General features: G+C 45.6%; 1 protein-coding gene across 3 annotated transcripts; it reads left to right on the forward strand.

The window, feature by feature from the left end:
- The first annotated feature begins 3054 nt into the window (after positions 1 to 3054).
- Mon1b (MON1 homolog B, secretory trafficking associated) lies at positions 3055 to 15826 on the forward strand. Of its 3 annotated transcripts, none has more exons than XM_045154970.1 (6): positions 3055 to 3194; positions 4136 to 4293; positions 6028 to 6354; positions 6868 to 7687; positions 8039 to 8186; positions 12700 to 15826. In XM_045154970.1, exons 2-6 carry the CDS (start codon positions 4146 to 4148, stop codon positions 12898 to 12900), a joined length of 1644 nt encoding a protein of 547 aa, XP_045010905.1. In that variant the 5' UTR covers positions 3055 to 3194; positions 4136 to 4145; the 3' UTR covers positions 12901 to 15826. The 3 variants fall into 3 exon arrangements, with proteins under 3 accessions (XP_045010905.1, XP_045010909.1, XP_004659656.2); XM_045154974.1 differs by lacking the exon at positions 3055 to 3194 and adding an exon at positions 3620 to 3727; XM_004659599.2 differs by lacking the exon at positions 3055 to 3194 and adding an exon at positions 3831 to 3919.
- Positions 15827 to 16456: the final 630 nt, after the last annotated feature.

The following is a 16456-nucleotide window of genomic DNA, read 5'->3' on the forward strand; positions in this document are numbered from 1 at the left end:
GACCTGGATAAACAAGCATATCTATCTATGCTTCAAAATAAGGAGCTTGAGAGATTGCTCAGTGGTTAAGGTTTTTTTTTTTTTTTCTTGCAAAGCCTAAGGGCCCGAGTTCAATTCCCCAGTACCCTCATAAGCCAGATGCACAGAGCGGCACATGCATGTGGAGTTCATTTGCAGTGATACGATGCCCTGTTACACCCCATCCTCTCTCCTTTTACATATACAAAATATTAAAAAGTCAACAATGATTTATAATATGTTAATATGTCTTTATCTAACTATGTTGCCTCTTTCAATGCTGCTATTGACAATTTCTCTCCTCTGCTTCATTAAGCACATATTTTGAATTCAACTCTTTATCCTTTCCTTGCTCATTGTAGGCTGGTTTCTTCATTTTCTATCTTCTTATGTATCTATCTTCATGTGTAGATCACTGATTTTGGGGACTTCTTCTTAACTGATGTAAGCTTGTACTTTATATGAACTACTTTGTACCCTTCAGATTTTATTTGTCGTGTTTCTGCTTTCATTCAGCTAAAGATATTCCTTAATATCCCAAGGGCACTTGACTCATGTTAATATGATGCATATTGACTTAATTTCCAACATTTAGAGAATTCTCAGATATTTGTAAACAATTTCTATTTCCTTGGGACATAATAAAAATGTTATATATAATTATATATAATTAGGTTTTTACCATTTATAACTAAGGGCTAAAGAGATGGCTTAATGGTTAAAGCACTTGCCTTCAAATCCAAAGCACTGAGGTTCAGTCCCCCAGTACCCATGTAAGGCCAGATGCACATGATGGCACATGTGTCTGGAGTTCATTTGCAGTGCCTAGAGGTCCTGGCATGCCCATTCCCATTCTATCTCCCTCTTTCTCTCTATCTCTCTCTTAAAGTAAATAAATAAATAAAAATATATAAAATTATTTATTATTGATAGAAATCAGAAGCATAGTAGACACTTTAGGTGCTAGGGACACAGGCCCAAAAGAACATAGATATCAACATGCCCAGTTGAAACTTCCTAAATGTGACTCATCAAATAGGGAACAGGACAGTCTTCTGTTTTACTTTCTGTTTCTTACTCACTTTCAAGTTTGAGGCAAATTATTTCCTGTCAGTGGGAATCCATTTCCTTTAGCTAACTCATCAGCTGATCAGGAGCCCCACATACATTCAAAGTCACTATCCCAATCCACCACAACTGGATATCTAACAAGAAATCCCTATCTGATCCAACATGCACATGCCTGCTTGGGACTTGTCCCAACATGGGAGATTTGTTTTACTTTCTTTTCTAACATAAACCGGTACTTACCTTGCCCTCCTCCCATGTCTGCAATAGACATTCTTCACAGGTTGCAAGTCAAGAACCCAAGGAAAACTGGTAACATGTTTTTATGGTTTAACAAACAGACAACCTTGTGATCAGTCCATGCACACTACTCTTGTTGCAATTAGGTAGGGGGGTTTTATAAATGCAAAAGCAATTGTGTAATAGTTCTTCACATCTGCTATAGGATGTCCTACACTTTGGCTTCTCTGGGCCACACTAGAAGAATTGTCTTGGACCACACATTAAATATCCTTACTTTCTTTTCTACCAATTACTGAGCAAGAAGTGTTGAGTCCTCCTACTATTATTATAAACTATTGTTCCTTTGAGTTTAGTAAACTTGAGGTTAATGTACTTTAAAGTTTAATATGAATGTATAAATATTTATGGATGTCTTTGGTTAAAAACATCTTGAATTTTACAACATCCTTATATATCTCATGTGTTGCAGCCAGGTTCCCATTGCTGGCAGAATACACCCAAGAGCAGCTTGGTGGAGTGGGGGGGGGCTTATTATGGCTAACAGACTCGAGGGGAAACTCCAAGATGGCAAGGGAAAACAATAGCATGAGCAGAGAGTAGACATCACCTCCTAGCAAACGTCAGATGGACAACAGCAACAGGAGAGTGTGCCAAACACTGGAAAGGAGAAGCTGGCTGTATCATCCATAAGCCCGCCCCCAACAATCTACTATCTCCAACAGGTGCTAATTCCAAAATTGCCACCTGCTGAGGACCTAGCATTCAGAACACATAAGTTGATGGGGGACATCTCAATCAAACCTTGTTGATAGTCCTTAAAGTTTATTTTATTTTCTAGTAATAGTCATATGGACTTCTACTTAATAATTAAAGCATGTTCCAAACACTTTTACTCATTTCAGATCAAGCAATCCTCAGACTGTAATGTGAAGTTATTGTTTCTTAGGTGCGGAAGCTAAGGCCCAGAGCTCTTGGAGCAAGACATCCTGGCAAGTCCATATTTCCCAAATTTATCATAGGAAGTGACTTTCTGTTGGCCTGGTCCAGCTTAATCTGGCTGGCAAGAGCAGCACCAATGAGCACCTGCTGTCCCCTCCTCCCAGGACTGCAACTCTGTCCTTGCCCAGGCCAGGCAGGATTGTTCTTCCTGCACCTCGAAGGCAAATGTTTCCTAGATGTGATAGGGCTCCACTGGGCCCATCCCTAGGGCTTTCTTTGCCTTATGGTGATGGCAGTGACGGGTAGGCCCACTGAAAGAAACTGACTCAGGTGGTCACAGGAAGAGAAGTACAGAAAGAGAAAAGAGACAGGGAGGCTGCTTTGCTGCAAGGGGAAGAGGATGACAGAGCAAGCCTGTAATCTGTTTTGGAGTGAGCAGACAGGGAAGGTTCCAGGTCAGCCTGGGCTCCATGGAGAGATTTCATCTCAAAACAACAAATCAAATTGTCAGCTTGGAGCACCATTTCTTGGGCAATTAATCCTTGAAACCTTCAGAAAGCGATTCCTGGTACTTCCTGGGAGCGTAAAACAGGTTACCCGGGCTCAGTACACTACCGTTGCATCTTCTTTCAAAGGAACCTGGACCGGTCCCAGCCCCGCGTCTATCCAGCCAATGGTGGCACGCAGAGGCCCTCGGCACAGCGCTCAGCCAACCAGGATTTAGAACCCGACCAAAGCCACGCCCACAATAAACCTCCGGGAAGGGCGCGGTTCCGCGCACCGACCCTCGGTCCTCCCCCGGCTCCGCGCGGACTGCCGCCGGTCTGGTTAAGCGCTTGTCAGCCCGCGCCTGGCGTCCGCAGCCCCGTGTCCAGGCTTCACGAGAACACCCGCGACGCCCTTCAACGCCAGCGGCTCTTCGGCTGGTTAGTTGATGCCCACGAGTAATTTCCCATTTCCGAGACGTCCGCCTCTTACTTGAGCATCCGGGGCCCATAGGCTCCGGAGACTGCGCGCGATGTTCCGATTGGACGCGGCTACTGTCCGTCACCACTTCCCCCGTCCCCGTGGAGTGAGGTGGCCTCCGTTCGAAGGGAGCACACTGGTTGGTCCTGCGCTGGTATCCATCAGGACTTGGACTGCAAAGCTCCTTCAGTGAAGTCAGGAATGGGAATGGACGTCCAGGGAGAAGTCAGAACGAGGGCTGGGCGGGTGCAAACCCTGGCGAGAGGGAAGGGACAAGCGCCTCTTGATTGGGCCATGAGGGAGGCGGTCCCGCCCTCCGCCTTCCGCCATTGGCTGCGGACGTGCCGCGCCCCATGCGAGCCGGCCGAGCTCCGCGGTACTGAGCCGTGCCGCCTCACCTCTCGGCGTGGTGTGCCGGCGCGTGGCGTGGTCGCCCGGCGCCCGACCAGATCCCAAGTAGAGAGCTCCGGCGGAGGCGCGCGGCTGCGCTGCGGTGAGGGAACCCAGTAGGCGGCGGGAACCGGGCGCCACGGGGAGCAATAGGGCCCATCAACCGGAAGTGGCTTCTGTCAGGCTTCGCTTCCGGAAGTGTGGCAAATCGCTCGGCAACACCCGGAAGTGTGGTGCTGCTCCGGCTCCTGGAAGTACTGGTTATCTGGCGGGTTGATGTACTGGGTTAAAGCAGGTGTTTGTAGCTTTGTTTCCTAAGACCAGTGGATTTTCCCTCATTGGGAAGTGTTGAAGGCTGTAAATAGTTTAATCATGATATTGAATGTCTCGTCCACTTGAAAGCCCTAGGGGAAGCAAGGACTAAGGAATCTGTCCAGCTGGTCTGGCTCTTGCTTTAAAGAACTTTCTTTTGCTGCTTGTCTCCCTTGATTCTCCTCCCCCACCCCCCCAGGGATGTGCAAATGGAGGCCAGAGGAGACGCTGCTGCCCCAGTCCCCGGGGGCGTGGAGGACTTGGAGGACTCGCACTTCCTCAGTGAGGGGAGAGGAGACAGCAGAAGGGTTCACACGAGCCCGCCGGACCCGGGAGACGAGGACCAAGAGGAAACAGGTACATCCTCCCTTCACAGGGGCCTTGGACGCAATCCCTGGGGGTTAAGAAGAAAAGGGAGAGGATCAACAGGAGACCAGTGAGGAGACTTTTGGGACTTGGGAAAGTAGCTTGACGCATAGCTGAGTCAGTAATGGATGATAGTATTTTCTGGTTTATTTTGGACCATTGAGAAATAAAAGAGTGTCAGTAGGTATCAGCTGAAGTTCACTAGGTCCAGTCTCATGGCCCTGGCTAGATGCATCCTGCTATGGGGATAAAGGGTAAAGTGATAGAATATTGTGGTTTGTCCAGGAGTAGCATCATTTTAGCATTGGAACTTATGCATCCTGAGAAATCTTTCTGTTCTCTGCAAATTTAAATGTACTTGGTATGAGTTTAGGTCCTTGAAAAATCAAAAAGGACCTAATTAGGGTCAAAGAGGATTTTTTGGAGATTTGGGGAGTTTGAGTCAATGAGTGAGTAAAAGAACATCAAGTAGGGTCATTGGAGGGACTATTTGGAAGATAGCATTTGGTGGAACTAGTGTTAATTTGGCCAGATGAGAAAGACAATCTAGGGTCTGGGCTGTAAGCATTCACATCACTGAAGAGTCAGTTTATAGACAGTTGCTGAGGGAAGGATTTAAGGAACCAAATATTAGTGGATATTAATGATGATGAGCACAGAAAGAGGTTAATGAGATTATTTGGAGGACAGGTATCAGTAGAGGAGTTATTTTTGAAGACCTAAATCTAAGTGGATATGAAAAGTTATTGGGGAATCAGTGAGATTCATTGGAGGAAATTTTGCTCATTGGTCATTTTGGAATTAGAAGATATCAATGGAATTATTAGAAAGAGTAAGCAAAAATCATTGGGAATAAATGGTAGTCTTCAAGACTTGAAAGTTATTAACCGGTAATGACATTTATAGAGAGGAAGGAGTTGGCATTCAGGAACATCAGGGTATCAATGACTTTCACTGAGAAAAATTGATGTCATTGGGATTTTGTGGGAACATTGTAGATATGAGATTGAAGGTTGATAATAATGATTGTCACTGGAGGTCAGGAGGTATCAGTCACAACAGGAATAAAATGGTGTCAGGAGGCAGTGCTTGCCATTAAAGTTGTAAGTTTTAGTGAATGTTCATGATGGTCATGAGGGTGAACAGTGGTGATCATGAAAGCCTTGTATGTTAGTGAAAGTTAATGATGGTCATTGGTAGAGCAGAAGGACTGGGATAAAATAAGATGTGGATCAGAGTCATGGGGGGGGGGCGGTGACATTAAAGACCAGGTTCATGATGTTAATGTGGATTTGTTGGGGTGGCCAATCAATCGTTGGTGGCCACTGAGTGATGAGCACATAGCAGGAGAATACATAAAGGGTCAGAGGAGTCAATGCAAAAACCATTGGAGACTGATGGTTATTTAGAGTCAATGGAATTCTTGAAGATTTGAGTATGGCAGTTGTTGAAAGGGAATAATAGACTATCCATGAATGACAGAACACGTTGAGTTATTTGAGCTTTAGGGGGATCATTGAAACTTCAGAATTAGTGGACATTTTTAGAAAGGATCCAATCATTGGTGTTGGGAGTCAGTGGTCATTGAGTAGCAAGGAAGTCATCTGGAGGTCTCTGTTGGCAAGAAGGAATCATTGGGGGCACTGGTAAGGAATTGATGGGTTGCAGGGAGCATGGGTTAGTGTGAGTCCACAGGAAGATGAGCCACTTGGGCTTCCCTTTCAGGACCCAAAGCCAAGAACCAGCCACCCAGTCTACCATCTCCACTGGTCCAGCCTGAAACTCCATCAAGCACCTGTGGTCCCTGGAATACTGCCTCAGACAGTAGTCCCACTCAAGGCCCAGAGATTAGCTCTGAGGGCCAGAGTGGAGACCCTAATGATGAGGACTGGCGCTGCCAACGGAAGCATGTATTTGTGTTGAGTGAGGCTGGTAAGCCCATCTACTCACGATATGGCAGTGTTGAGGCACTGTCAGCCACCATGGGTGTGATGACAGCTCTTGTGTCCTTTGTGCAGAGTTCAGGAGATGTCATCCGTGCCATCTATGCTGGTGAGTGAAGAGAAGGGAAGTTGAATGGGGAAAAGTAACTGGGAAAGTGCAGGGAAGGGGTTGGTGGTGGAGCTGGAGGCAGGGGTAGATCCGTTTTTCTGTCTATGTGAAACACTGTCCAGCAATCAGAAGTGAGTCAGTGGGGATAGATGACCAGCCAAGGTGTGTATATGGAAATCCATCTCTGCGTCATAGTAATTGTTGGGATGCTCCTTACTTGTCTTGAGAGCATTACTGTGGGGGCTGAAGGACTGAGCTATGTATCCTGGCTTTGAGTCAGACCTTGCTTCATTTTACTCACACTGCCACCCCTACTGTATGCTGGGTGTCATTCCTACCTGATCCCTGGACAACCCATTATATCTCTACAAACGTCCACATCCTTGCAGCTTGTCCTTGTATGTGGACCAGGACTTGTACATGTTTGGAGAGGGAGGTGTCAGAAATGCCATGTCTGACCCTTTGGGTCATTTCTTATTTATATCTACCACTGCTCACTCTTCCCTCTCCCAGAGGACCACAAACTGGTATTCCTACAGCAAGGCCCACTTCTGCTGGTGGCTGTGTCCCGGACTCCTCAGTCTGCAGCACAGCTGCGGGGTGAGCTGCTGGCTGTGCATGCACAGATTGTGAGCACATTGACACGCGCAAGTGTGGCCCGCATCTTCGCACACAAACAGAACTATGATCTCCGTCGTCTGCTGGCTGGTTCAGAGCGCACATTGGATCGGCTTCTGGACAGTGTGGAACAAGACCCAGGTGCCCTGCTCTTAGGTGCTGTGCGCTGTGTGCCCCTGGCCCGCCCACTGAGGGAAGCCTTGGGCACACTGCTGCGGCGGTGCACAGCTCCTGGCCTGGCCCTGTCTCTGCTAGCCGTCGGTGGTCGGTTGATAACAGCAGCTCAGGAGCGGAATGTGCTGGCTGAGTGCCGGCTGGACCCATCAGACCTCCAGTTGCTACTCGACTGGGTGGGCGCACCAGCCTTTGCTGCAGGTGAGGCATGGGCACCTGTTTGCCTGCCTCGCTTCAACCCAGATGGTTTCTTCTATGCCTATGTGGCCCGCCTGGATTCCATGCCTGTCTGCCTGCTGCTGCTTGGCACCCATCGTGAAGCCTTCCATGCCATGGCTGCCTGTCGGCGCCTGGTTGAGGAGGGGATGCGCACCCTTGGTGCCCTGCGTGCCCTTGAGGAGGCTGCCAGCTTCTCTAATGGTCCTGCAGTCAATGTCCCTTCCTACAGTGTGCATGCTGTGGGAGCACCTGGCCTACGACACTTCCTCTATAAGCCACTGGACATCCCTGACCACCACCGCCAGCTGCCACAGTTCACCAGGTGGGCCCAGATCTAACTATCAACTGGCCAGTGGGAAGATTTGTCCAGCAGGAGGGTCAGCGTCTTGTAGTGTTTCAGGAGTTACAGTACTCAGCCCTGCCCTAGATAGAGGGAACTGACAGTTCTCTGATGGCCAGTCTAAAAGAGTCCCTCTATTCTAGTGTCACAAAGGGCCCCAGTATTGAGGGACTTCACTGGTTTGATGATAGAAGCTTGTCCTCCAACCAGAGAGCTCTCAAGTCTACTGGAGGAAGTAGCTCCATAAGTTTATTAAAATTTCTAGACTGAAATAGGAGATGCTGGCCAGGAAGACCCTTAATTCACTTTGCCCTCTGCCTCCCTCCAATGTAGCCCTGAGCTCGAGGCCCCATACAGCAGAGAGGAGGAGCGGCAGCGGCTCTCAGACCTGTACCACCGCCTGCATGCTCGCCTCCACAGCACCTCCCGACCCCTGCGCCTCATTTACCACGTGGCTGAGAAGGAGACGCTGCTGGCCTGGGTAAGTTGGGTCTGGGCTGTGGTAAGCCAGTTCCCCAGATCAAGCCTCCTTTCTCTTCCAGGTGTAGCAGTCCTCATCAGGCCTCTTATCTGGTGTTGCAGTCAGCTCCACACTGCACGGATGAAGCTCCAAACCAGACACAGTTTATGGGGGGAAGGGATTTATTTGAAGCTTACAGACCCAGGGGAAGTTCATTTGATGACAAGAAGCTGGCTTCCTTTCACAGATCCAAGTAGAGAAACAGCCAGCATCACATAAGCACACAAACTGGCTGCAAAACTGCAGGAAACCTGAGCAGAGCTCAAGCACTCTGCATACCTTTAAGCTGGAAATCAAACCTGCCTCCAAATACAGCTAGCTTGACCCCAGGTTCCTCTCCCAGTGACACCTCCAGCTAGGCAGCTGGAAATCCAAGTTTTAAAACACCTCAGTTGGAGGACATACATTCGAGCCACTGCAGATGGGCTATGTCTGCAACATTGTCGCTACTATTATACTTGCCTCTTTTCCTCCCATTAGCAATCAGAGCAGAGTCTTTTCCTGCTGATTGCCCACTTTTCCGCAGGGCAGCTTTGATTCCATGAGTCTCCAGCACCCCTTGGCCACTAGCATTACAGGACTCCATGGGGTCTGCCACCTGGGGTGTCCTTCCTGGGCTCATGCTTTCCTTCCTTTGAGTTTGCTCAACATCAGCTATTGAGGGAAGCCAGTCTAAGTGACCCTATAGGAAATAGGACCTTCCCCACCAGACTGTTGTTTATTAAATAACATTGTATAGTTGTGGTGGATCAAGCATTGTTCTAAGCTGGGGAGTTTTTAAAATAATTTTTAATCATCATTTTCAAGTAATTCTAGACTTAAAAATTATAAAAGGAGTGTGAGAAATTCTTATAAATTAGCCCTTCTCCTCCTTTTTACACTTTACAGAACTGCTCACTTGCTCAACCAAGAAGTGAGCATTGCTTCAACAACATGTAAAACACAGACTTCGTTCAGATACCCCCAAATGTCTCATAGATGTCCTTTCCCTGTCCAGAATCTTGTCCACTATCACATGGTAGATTGATCTATTGTGTTTCTCTGTTTTCATATATTCTGGAATGGTTCTCTAGCCTTTTTTTATTATTATTATTGTCCTGTGGCCTTGGCCCTTTTAAACTCAGGTTAAGCCACTAAACCATGCTCAGTTGGCTACAGTCATCACAGAGAAGCCACCCCGCTAGCATTCTTACAGTATTTAAGGGACACCGTATCAAAACACATGGCAGTAATGCCAGGGCCCCAGGAGAGTGAGATCACCCTAAAAGATAATTAGATGACTCAATTGTCTTCCCATATTCGTAGGAAACTTCAAAAACTGGCAGCTGAACCACACAAGTCCTTGGACCAACTGGTCCAAGCCACTGCTGTGGTCTGTTGCAACTGGGACCTAGAGAGGGAAAGAACAAGATATGAAAATTGAGAAGAGAAAGGACTAGAGACATGGGGGAATCATAGCTGCTGTGCTGGCAACTCCCTAGGAACTGCTCCTGTCTTGGGGACTTGTTTTCACTGCAGGCAGGAATGCCATTATATGCAGGAATGTCACCACAAACACTTCCTGGGCCTTGTCCTATTTGGAAGGGAAACCACTGGAAGGCCTGGTGTCCCTGGAACCAAATGACTCTGGGGTTTCTTTGCTGTACAGTTCCAAATACCTACACTTTGATAACACAGATCCCCTGTAGCACCACCACCCAGTGTTAGACCTCAAGTATGCCTGTTTTTTCATTCCATTACATCCTGATTGTCAGCTGCCTGCGTTTGAAGACCTCACTCAGACAGCAGGACAGGTCATCTGGACTATCCTCCCTTAAGGGTTCCAAGATAGGCCCCATTTGTTTGGATACTCCTTTATATATGTTTCACATACAATTCCAAATGTCAGAAAAACAGAGAAACACCTCAATACCCAACAGCTGACTGCCAAGCCAGAATGTTCTACCATGAGCGCTTAGGTAGGCCTCCCTCCAAAGGCACTCTTAACTGCTGTGGTCTAACAGCTTTTATCAGCATGAAGAAATAAGAGTGGTACTTGACCCATTTCCATAACAGCAGTTAGGGTAGCTTCTGATGGTGGGGAATGAGACAGTATAGGAGCTATCCAGTTTCCTTGGCTAGGCAGACAGATAGTGAAAAAGGGCCCTTGCTGGGTACCTGTATCTAGAGTATCCCAAGGTGATGAAGAGGGTGGTTGACTTTCTACTTCTTCCATGTGAGTTTTCTCACGGGAGGACTCAATGGGCAGGCTGTCTAAGGGTTTGTGCTGTGCTGGCTGTATGACGGACAAACCAATGCTTTCATCTATGTGTAAGCTGACCAGTCATGGACTCCAGACAGGAGAGTTTTTCTCATTCAGTAAAAGCCTGGCTTTCACGGCAGTGGCAGATTCTCCAGCTCTGTAATCCCATCCTCGTGGTCTGTATTCTCTCTGCTTCCTTAACCTCTTCCATTCAAATAAACTTGGCTCTTCTGAAACTCTCTCCTGACTTTTAAAATCTTTAACTGGCAGATAAAATGGTTCCCAAGCACTAGATAGTAACAACTCTTGGTTACTGGTCTATCTTTATAGGTTTTATCCACAATTTGTTCCCTTTTAGATACATACTTAGAGATATTACAAGCTAGGATCTGCAGATAAGAGAGAAACTGTGACTTTGGTCTTTTTGACTTTTAGGCATTTCACTTAATGATTACTTCCAAATCCGTCTATTTGCCTGAAAATTTCATAATTTAATTTTTCCATACTGCTGAATAGAGTTTCATTGTGTACATGTGCCACATTTTCATTATCCATTGCTCTGTCAGTGAGCATGTAAACAGCTATTGTAAATAGAGCAGCAACAAACACTGAGGTACAACTATCTCTGCAGTAGAATGTGGAGTCCTTAGGATATATGCCCAGGAGGGGTATAGCTGAGTCATGTTAGATCTGTTTTGTATTTGTTTGAGATACCTTCATAATGGCTCCTAATGGTGTACTAGTCTACACTCCCACTAAGAATTCCTCTTTACCCACGCCCTCACCAGCATTTGTTGTCAGTTTTACTGATGATAGTCATTCTGACTGGGGTGGGATGGCATCTCAGAGTGGTTTTAATTTACATTTCCTTGGTGGCAAAGGGATATTAAACAATAAAAATACTTAATGGCCATTGTGTTCTTTTGTGAACTGTCTTGTCTGATCAGTTTCTTAACCCATTTGGTAATTGGAAGTTGTGTGTGTGTGGGGGGGTGCTTACTTAAAAAAATGATTTATTTGAGAGAGAGAATATGAATGAATATAGGTATGCCAGTACCTCCAGCCGCTGCAAATGACCTCCAGACCCAGGTATCACCTCTTGCATTTGTCTGACATGGGTCATGGGGAATTAAAGCTGGGTCCTTAGGCTTCACAGACAAGCATCTTAACTGTTAAGCTATCCCTCCAGCCCATGGTGCTTGCTTTTGGTAGCTTTTTATAAATTCTAGTTATTAACCCCTGTCCGAATTCTAGCTGGCAAAGATTTTCTTTCATTCAGTAGGCTGTCTGTTCACTTTGCTAAAGGTTTCTTTTGCTGAGCAGAAGCTTGTTGAATTTTTAATTTTACATAAGTATGGCCTCATGAAATTTTCTTTCAGTAATCTAAGCTGTTTTTCTAGCATTTATTTTGCTGCTGAAATTGCCTTTGATTTAACCATTGCGGCCTGTAGTTAGCCAGGCTGGTCCCCAATTCTCTTTGACACATCTCTGTCACTGTATGAGGACTGCCTACCTGAATTTGCACCAGTCCTAGACTCCATCATTTTGCCAAGGATCCCCTGTACCTTTAGTAAGACGTAGGTATAGCAGGTCCAGGATACTAAATCAGGTAGTCAGAAGATGCCTTGCTGAGGAGATGCGCTCTTCCATGGAGAGAGGAGATGGTTCAGCACATGAGCATTTGGATGAAGAGTGCCCTTGAAGAGGGAAAGAACTCTACAAAACTATGACATAGGGTGGAGGGTGGCTGTGTCTGAAGAGCAGTATGGAAAGGCTAAAGTGGCTGTGATAGGAGCAGCAACAATGGAGAGAACCATGGGAATTACCACAGACAAGGTACTGGTGACCTATGGGGTCTAGTCTCTCAAGTTGCTGCAAGGATTAAATTCAGTTCCTCTGTATATTATATTAGGCTGTGAATGATAAAAATACAGGGATAGTGGCTTAAGATTGGGCTTTACATATAGTAACTGCTCACTGGATATCAAGCATTGTTGTTAAGCACACACATACACACAGCCAATATCATCCAGTTGAAGCCATGGTCCAGCTAACTTCTAGACTCAACTGTGAATCTCTGGCCTGGCTTTGACACAATCACAGTTTGGCAGCACCAGGCTGCTGCCAAGTACATTTCCAAAGCTGTAAGAGCATTCAAGGCTGGGTTGGGTCACAAGATTTTCCATGGCCAGCTCTAGCCCTTCTTCTGACTGTCTCTTCCCAATTCCCCAGGTGACTTCCAAATTCGAGCTGTATACCTGCCTCAGCCCCCTGGTGACCAAGGCAGGTGCCATCTTGGTAGTGACAAAACTTCTGCGCTGGGTGAGGAAAGAGGAGGACCGGCTTTTCATTCGTTACCCACCTAAGTACTCTACACCCCCAGTCACCTCTGCGGACCAAGCTCCCCATAATGGCTTATTCACTGGACTTTGACTGCTTGAGTGATGATCACTTTTGGGTTTCACCTGTCTCCACCCTGGAAATGTGTGTGTGCTGTGGGGGAGGGGTCTGTGAAGGGCTGGTCCCTGTCTCCCTGGGCAATTGGGTTAGATCTGAGTGCCTGCCCACAAGTGGGAGATGGGTGGCAGCAGCTGGGGGGCACAGGCTGCTCTCCCAGCCCAGGCAAGAACCTCCACTTCTGGAGAAGTCCAAAGCCGCCTCTGCCTCATGTTGGAAGATGTTACAGCTTCTCCGCAACTGCCCACTCCAGACCTGCTGCAGAAATCTTACCAATACACGTCCTAAGACACAGGAGCATGCCTGAAGCTGAGGATGGGTTACGGTTAGGGTTTCTGGGAGAGGCCAGTGGGAGTTCTAGAATTGGAAAAACAGAGCCACTTTTGTACCTGGAACCAGCTTGGGGGTATTTTTAAGAAAGTGTACATAAAAGGACTAAAATGAATCCCCACACAGCATTCACGTACTTATTTTTACTCTGCCAAAATAAATGAACCCCAATTTTTGCTATTTCCCAAATTAATAAGAAGGTGGCCTCCAGTGTCTACCTGTGTAACAGCACATAGCACATTTCACGTAGTGGCAAAAATGCAACAGTTTTATGGAGACGCACTCATTTTTCTCTTCCCTGGAACAACTTTTTATCACAGGCTCTTTGGGGGATTTGTAAAGGTCTTGGAACTCTCATTACCATTACGTGGCACTTACCCAGATTTCAACAACCTAAAGACGACACTCCTCCCTACGGTTGGAGTGCACACCCCCCACATCCCAACTGCCCACTTCTCTAGTTGTCTTGGTCTAGCGTGAAGGTCTCTCGTACTGTATGTTCTACGCTTGCTCCATACGTTGCCCTGGAGTGTTGTAGTACGCATGCGAGTGTTGTAGTACGCATGCGTGCTGCTTCCTTGTCCTTTCTTTTTTTTTTGAACCAATCGTCGTCTAAGGCACATGCGCAGACCCTGTGTTGCAAATGGCGGGGAAGCTGCAATCTTTGGAGGAGGAGTGGCCAGAAGGAGAAGTCCAGGAGGAGGCTGAAGGTAGTGAGCACCAGGGTGTGGACCCATCCTACAAAGTGCCAAAGGGAGGGAGCATTTTACCCATTACAGTGATGATTGAAGTAACTTTCTGAAAAAGCAAAAATTTAAACCTTTAATTACGGAACCCGTCTAACCGTCCTACAAAGTGGAAATAAATAGTGTGCACATGCTCATCTAGATTAACTCTGCCAACTTCATTGTATGTTTTTAGTATGAAACAAAACAGTCCAGTACGCACGCACTACTATTTAAAAACAAAAATACCAGGGAGGGTGGTTCTCACAAAAATCACATTGCTGCCACCCTTAATTGAAGTAATTCCTTAATATTGTCATTTCACACCCAGCCTGGATCACATTTTGCATAGATCTTCAAGTCTCCTACTCTAAATGCATTTCCTACCCTGTTCAAATTCGCTTTGACGTTAATAGTGACAGGTCATTTCCCGAAATCTCGCCTAGAAACTTCTGGACATAGCAGTCTCACCAAAAGAAAAGAAAAAAAAAAGAAAATCTCCCAAGCTAATGGTGCCTGTAAGATTTTTGCTTTAATGATAGAAATTTTCAGTGTAACCCAAATAGACAAAAGCACCATAAATACCCCTCACTGTGCTTCAGTCTGTGGTCAGCTTTCTGCCCTCTTCATTTTCTCTTAACTCCCTTCACACTCTTTAAACCACTCCAGTAACAAACATGGGAGATTACCAGCCTACCGATGCAGACTTCAAAATAATAAATTATTTGCTTTTCGGCTGCCTGCCCTAGGAAATTATCTCTCACTGCTTTTTTTTCCCAGTACCAGCACCTGCATGGTACTTAGTCCTCAGTAAATATTTAGTGGTAAATAATGAAATGATTTTCACAGACTTTGTCTTAGATTAGAGCCACATGTTGAGTTCCAGCTTTCAACATTTATGTAGTTGCTACTGTGGTTAAAAAAAAAAAAAACAACTTTAATATCCTTTCAGATTCCTCAAAATTAAGTAATGGTTAACTAAATTAGCAATGGAGAAAATTGAATAGTATATTAATAAGTTGCAATTTTTTATCCATCAAATCGGTTTGGGGAAGGAAGGAAAAATAGCACTGATTAACTTGGGAATAGAGGCCCTGTCTTGCTTCATGAGGAGAACTGGTCCATAAAGGCTTTGCTAGGGGCAGGGTGGCAGGATATTTTCAGGAGGATGCTATTCCATCTGTATCACCCATGTTAGGTTAGGTACAAAGACTACACAAGTGCATGGGCCACAGTTGGATGTGAGAGTGTGTTAATGGAGTCCAAGAAGTGATCACAGAAAAGACCAAATGTTTGTGCATATTACCAGTGGAATTTTGAAGAGATAGAGCAAAATAATTTTAAATAGAGAGTATCATTAACACAAGAAACTCCAAAAGGGGTCATGTTTTTAGTCGTGGGGGTCAGTTGAAATTTAAACAGAAGAAAGGGAATTGCATTTTGTATGTTCCACAGAAAAGAGTCTCAATGGCGAAAACCTTTTCATAGCACTGTACAAGGGACCAGGGTGAGGATGGTAGCAGAACTGGAGGCATTTTTGTGATTCATTTATTTATCTTTTAGGAAAACAGTACTATGTAATTTTAAACTATAAGAGGAAAAAGGGAATATTTGATGTCTGAAAATTATATATTAACATTGGATTTTAATGGTTATTCTGCACTTACTTGATAGTGCCAGTATATAGGAAATATGCACTGGAATATTAAAAGAGTAATGGATCCTAATATCTGCAGCTCACAGTTCAGAAACACTTGAAAAATGGGGACTCTGATACAAGGGCCTATTTCTACAACTTTTGTGTACATCTGAAAATATTTCAAAATAAAATGTTACAAGGATTCATACTTTACAGGCTGTTTTTCTTTTGTAAACTGGAACATTAAAAAGTTGTTATAGATATATAAGTTTGTTCAAAAGATTGTCTTATCACACATTCTTACTTGGTCTCATGACCAGCACTGGAAACCACAGATAGGTTGTTGCAGAGAGAGTTGCAAAGGCCAGCTGACAAAAACATGGGGACAATCGGGGAAAATTGCATGCTGATTATTCATCTTATTCAGTGTGATTATAAAATTGAGGTCATCTCATAAAATCCTCAGAGACAAATAACAGGGGTTCTTCAGGGCCCCTGCTCTAGTAGGAAATCTGACCATCAACTCAGCCTTGCTCCCAACCCAGGGGTATTTGTAGAGCCGTCTTGGACTTCCTCTCAGCTTTTTCAGGTAGGCCTGAATATTTGTTGGGTCCACCTTCTTTGCAGGATCCCGTAGTCCTGGTTTTCATCTCCACAGGGGAAGCCATATCTTTGAAGAAGGCTGAAGACTTGCTGGCAATGGTGAAAAAGCTGCAGAAAGGTCAGATGTCCTGTGTTTGAACCTTGTGAGATTTTGAGTCAGACACATATGGCAGAAACCCAGACCCCTCAACTCAACCATGGGAGTTTTCCCCATTGTACTTACCAATTCTTAAGG

Source organism: Jaculus jaculus, chromosome 1 (genome assembly GCF_020740685.1).
Source record: "Jaculus jaculus isolate mJacJac1 chromosome 1, mJacJac1.mat.Y.cur, whole genome shotgun sequence".
NCBI classification, from domain to species: domain Eukaryota; kingdom Metazoa; phylum Chordata; class Mammalia; order Rodentia; family Dipodidae; genus Jaculus; species Jaculus jaculus.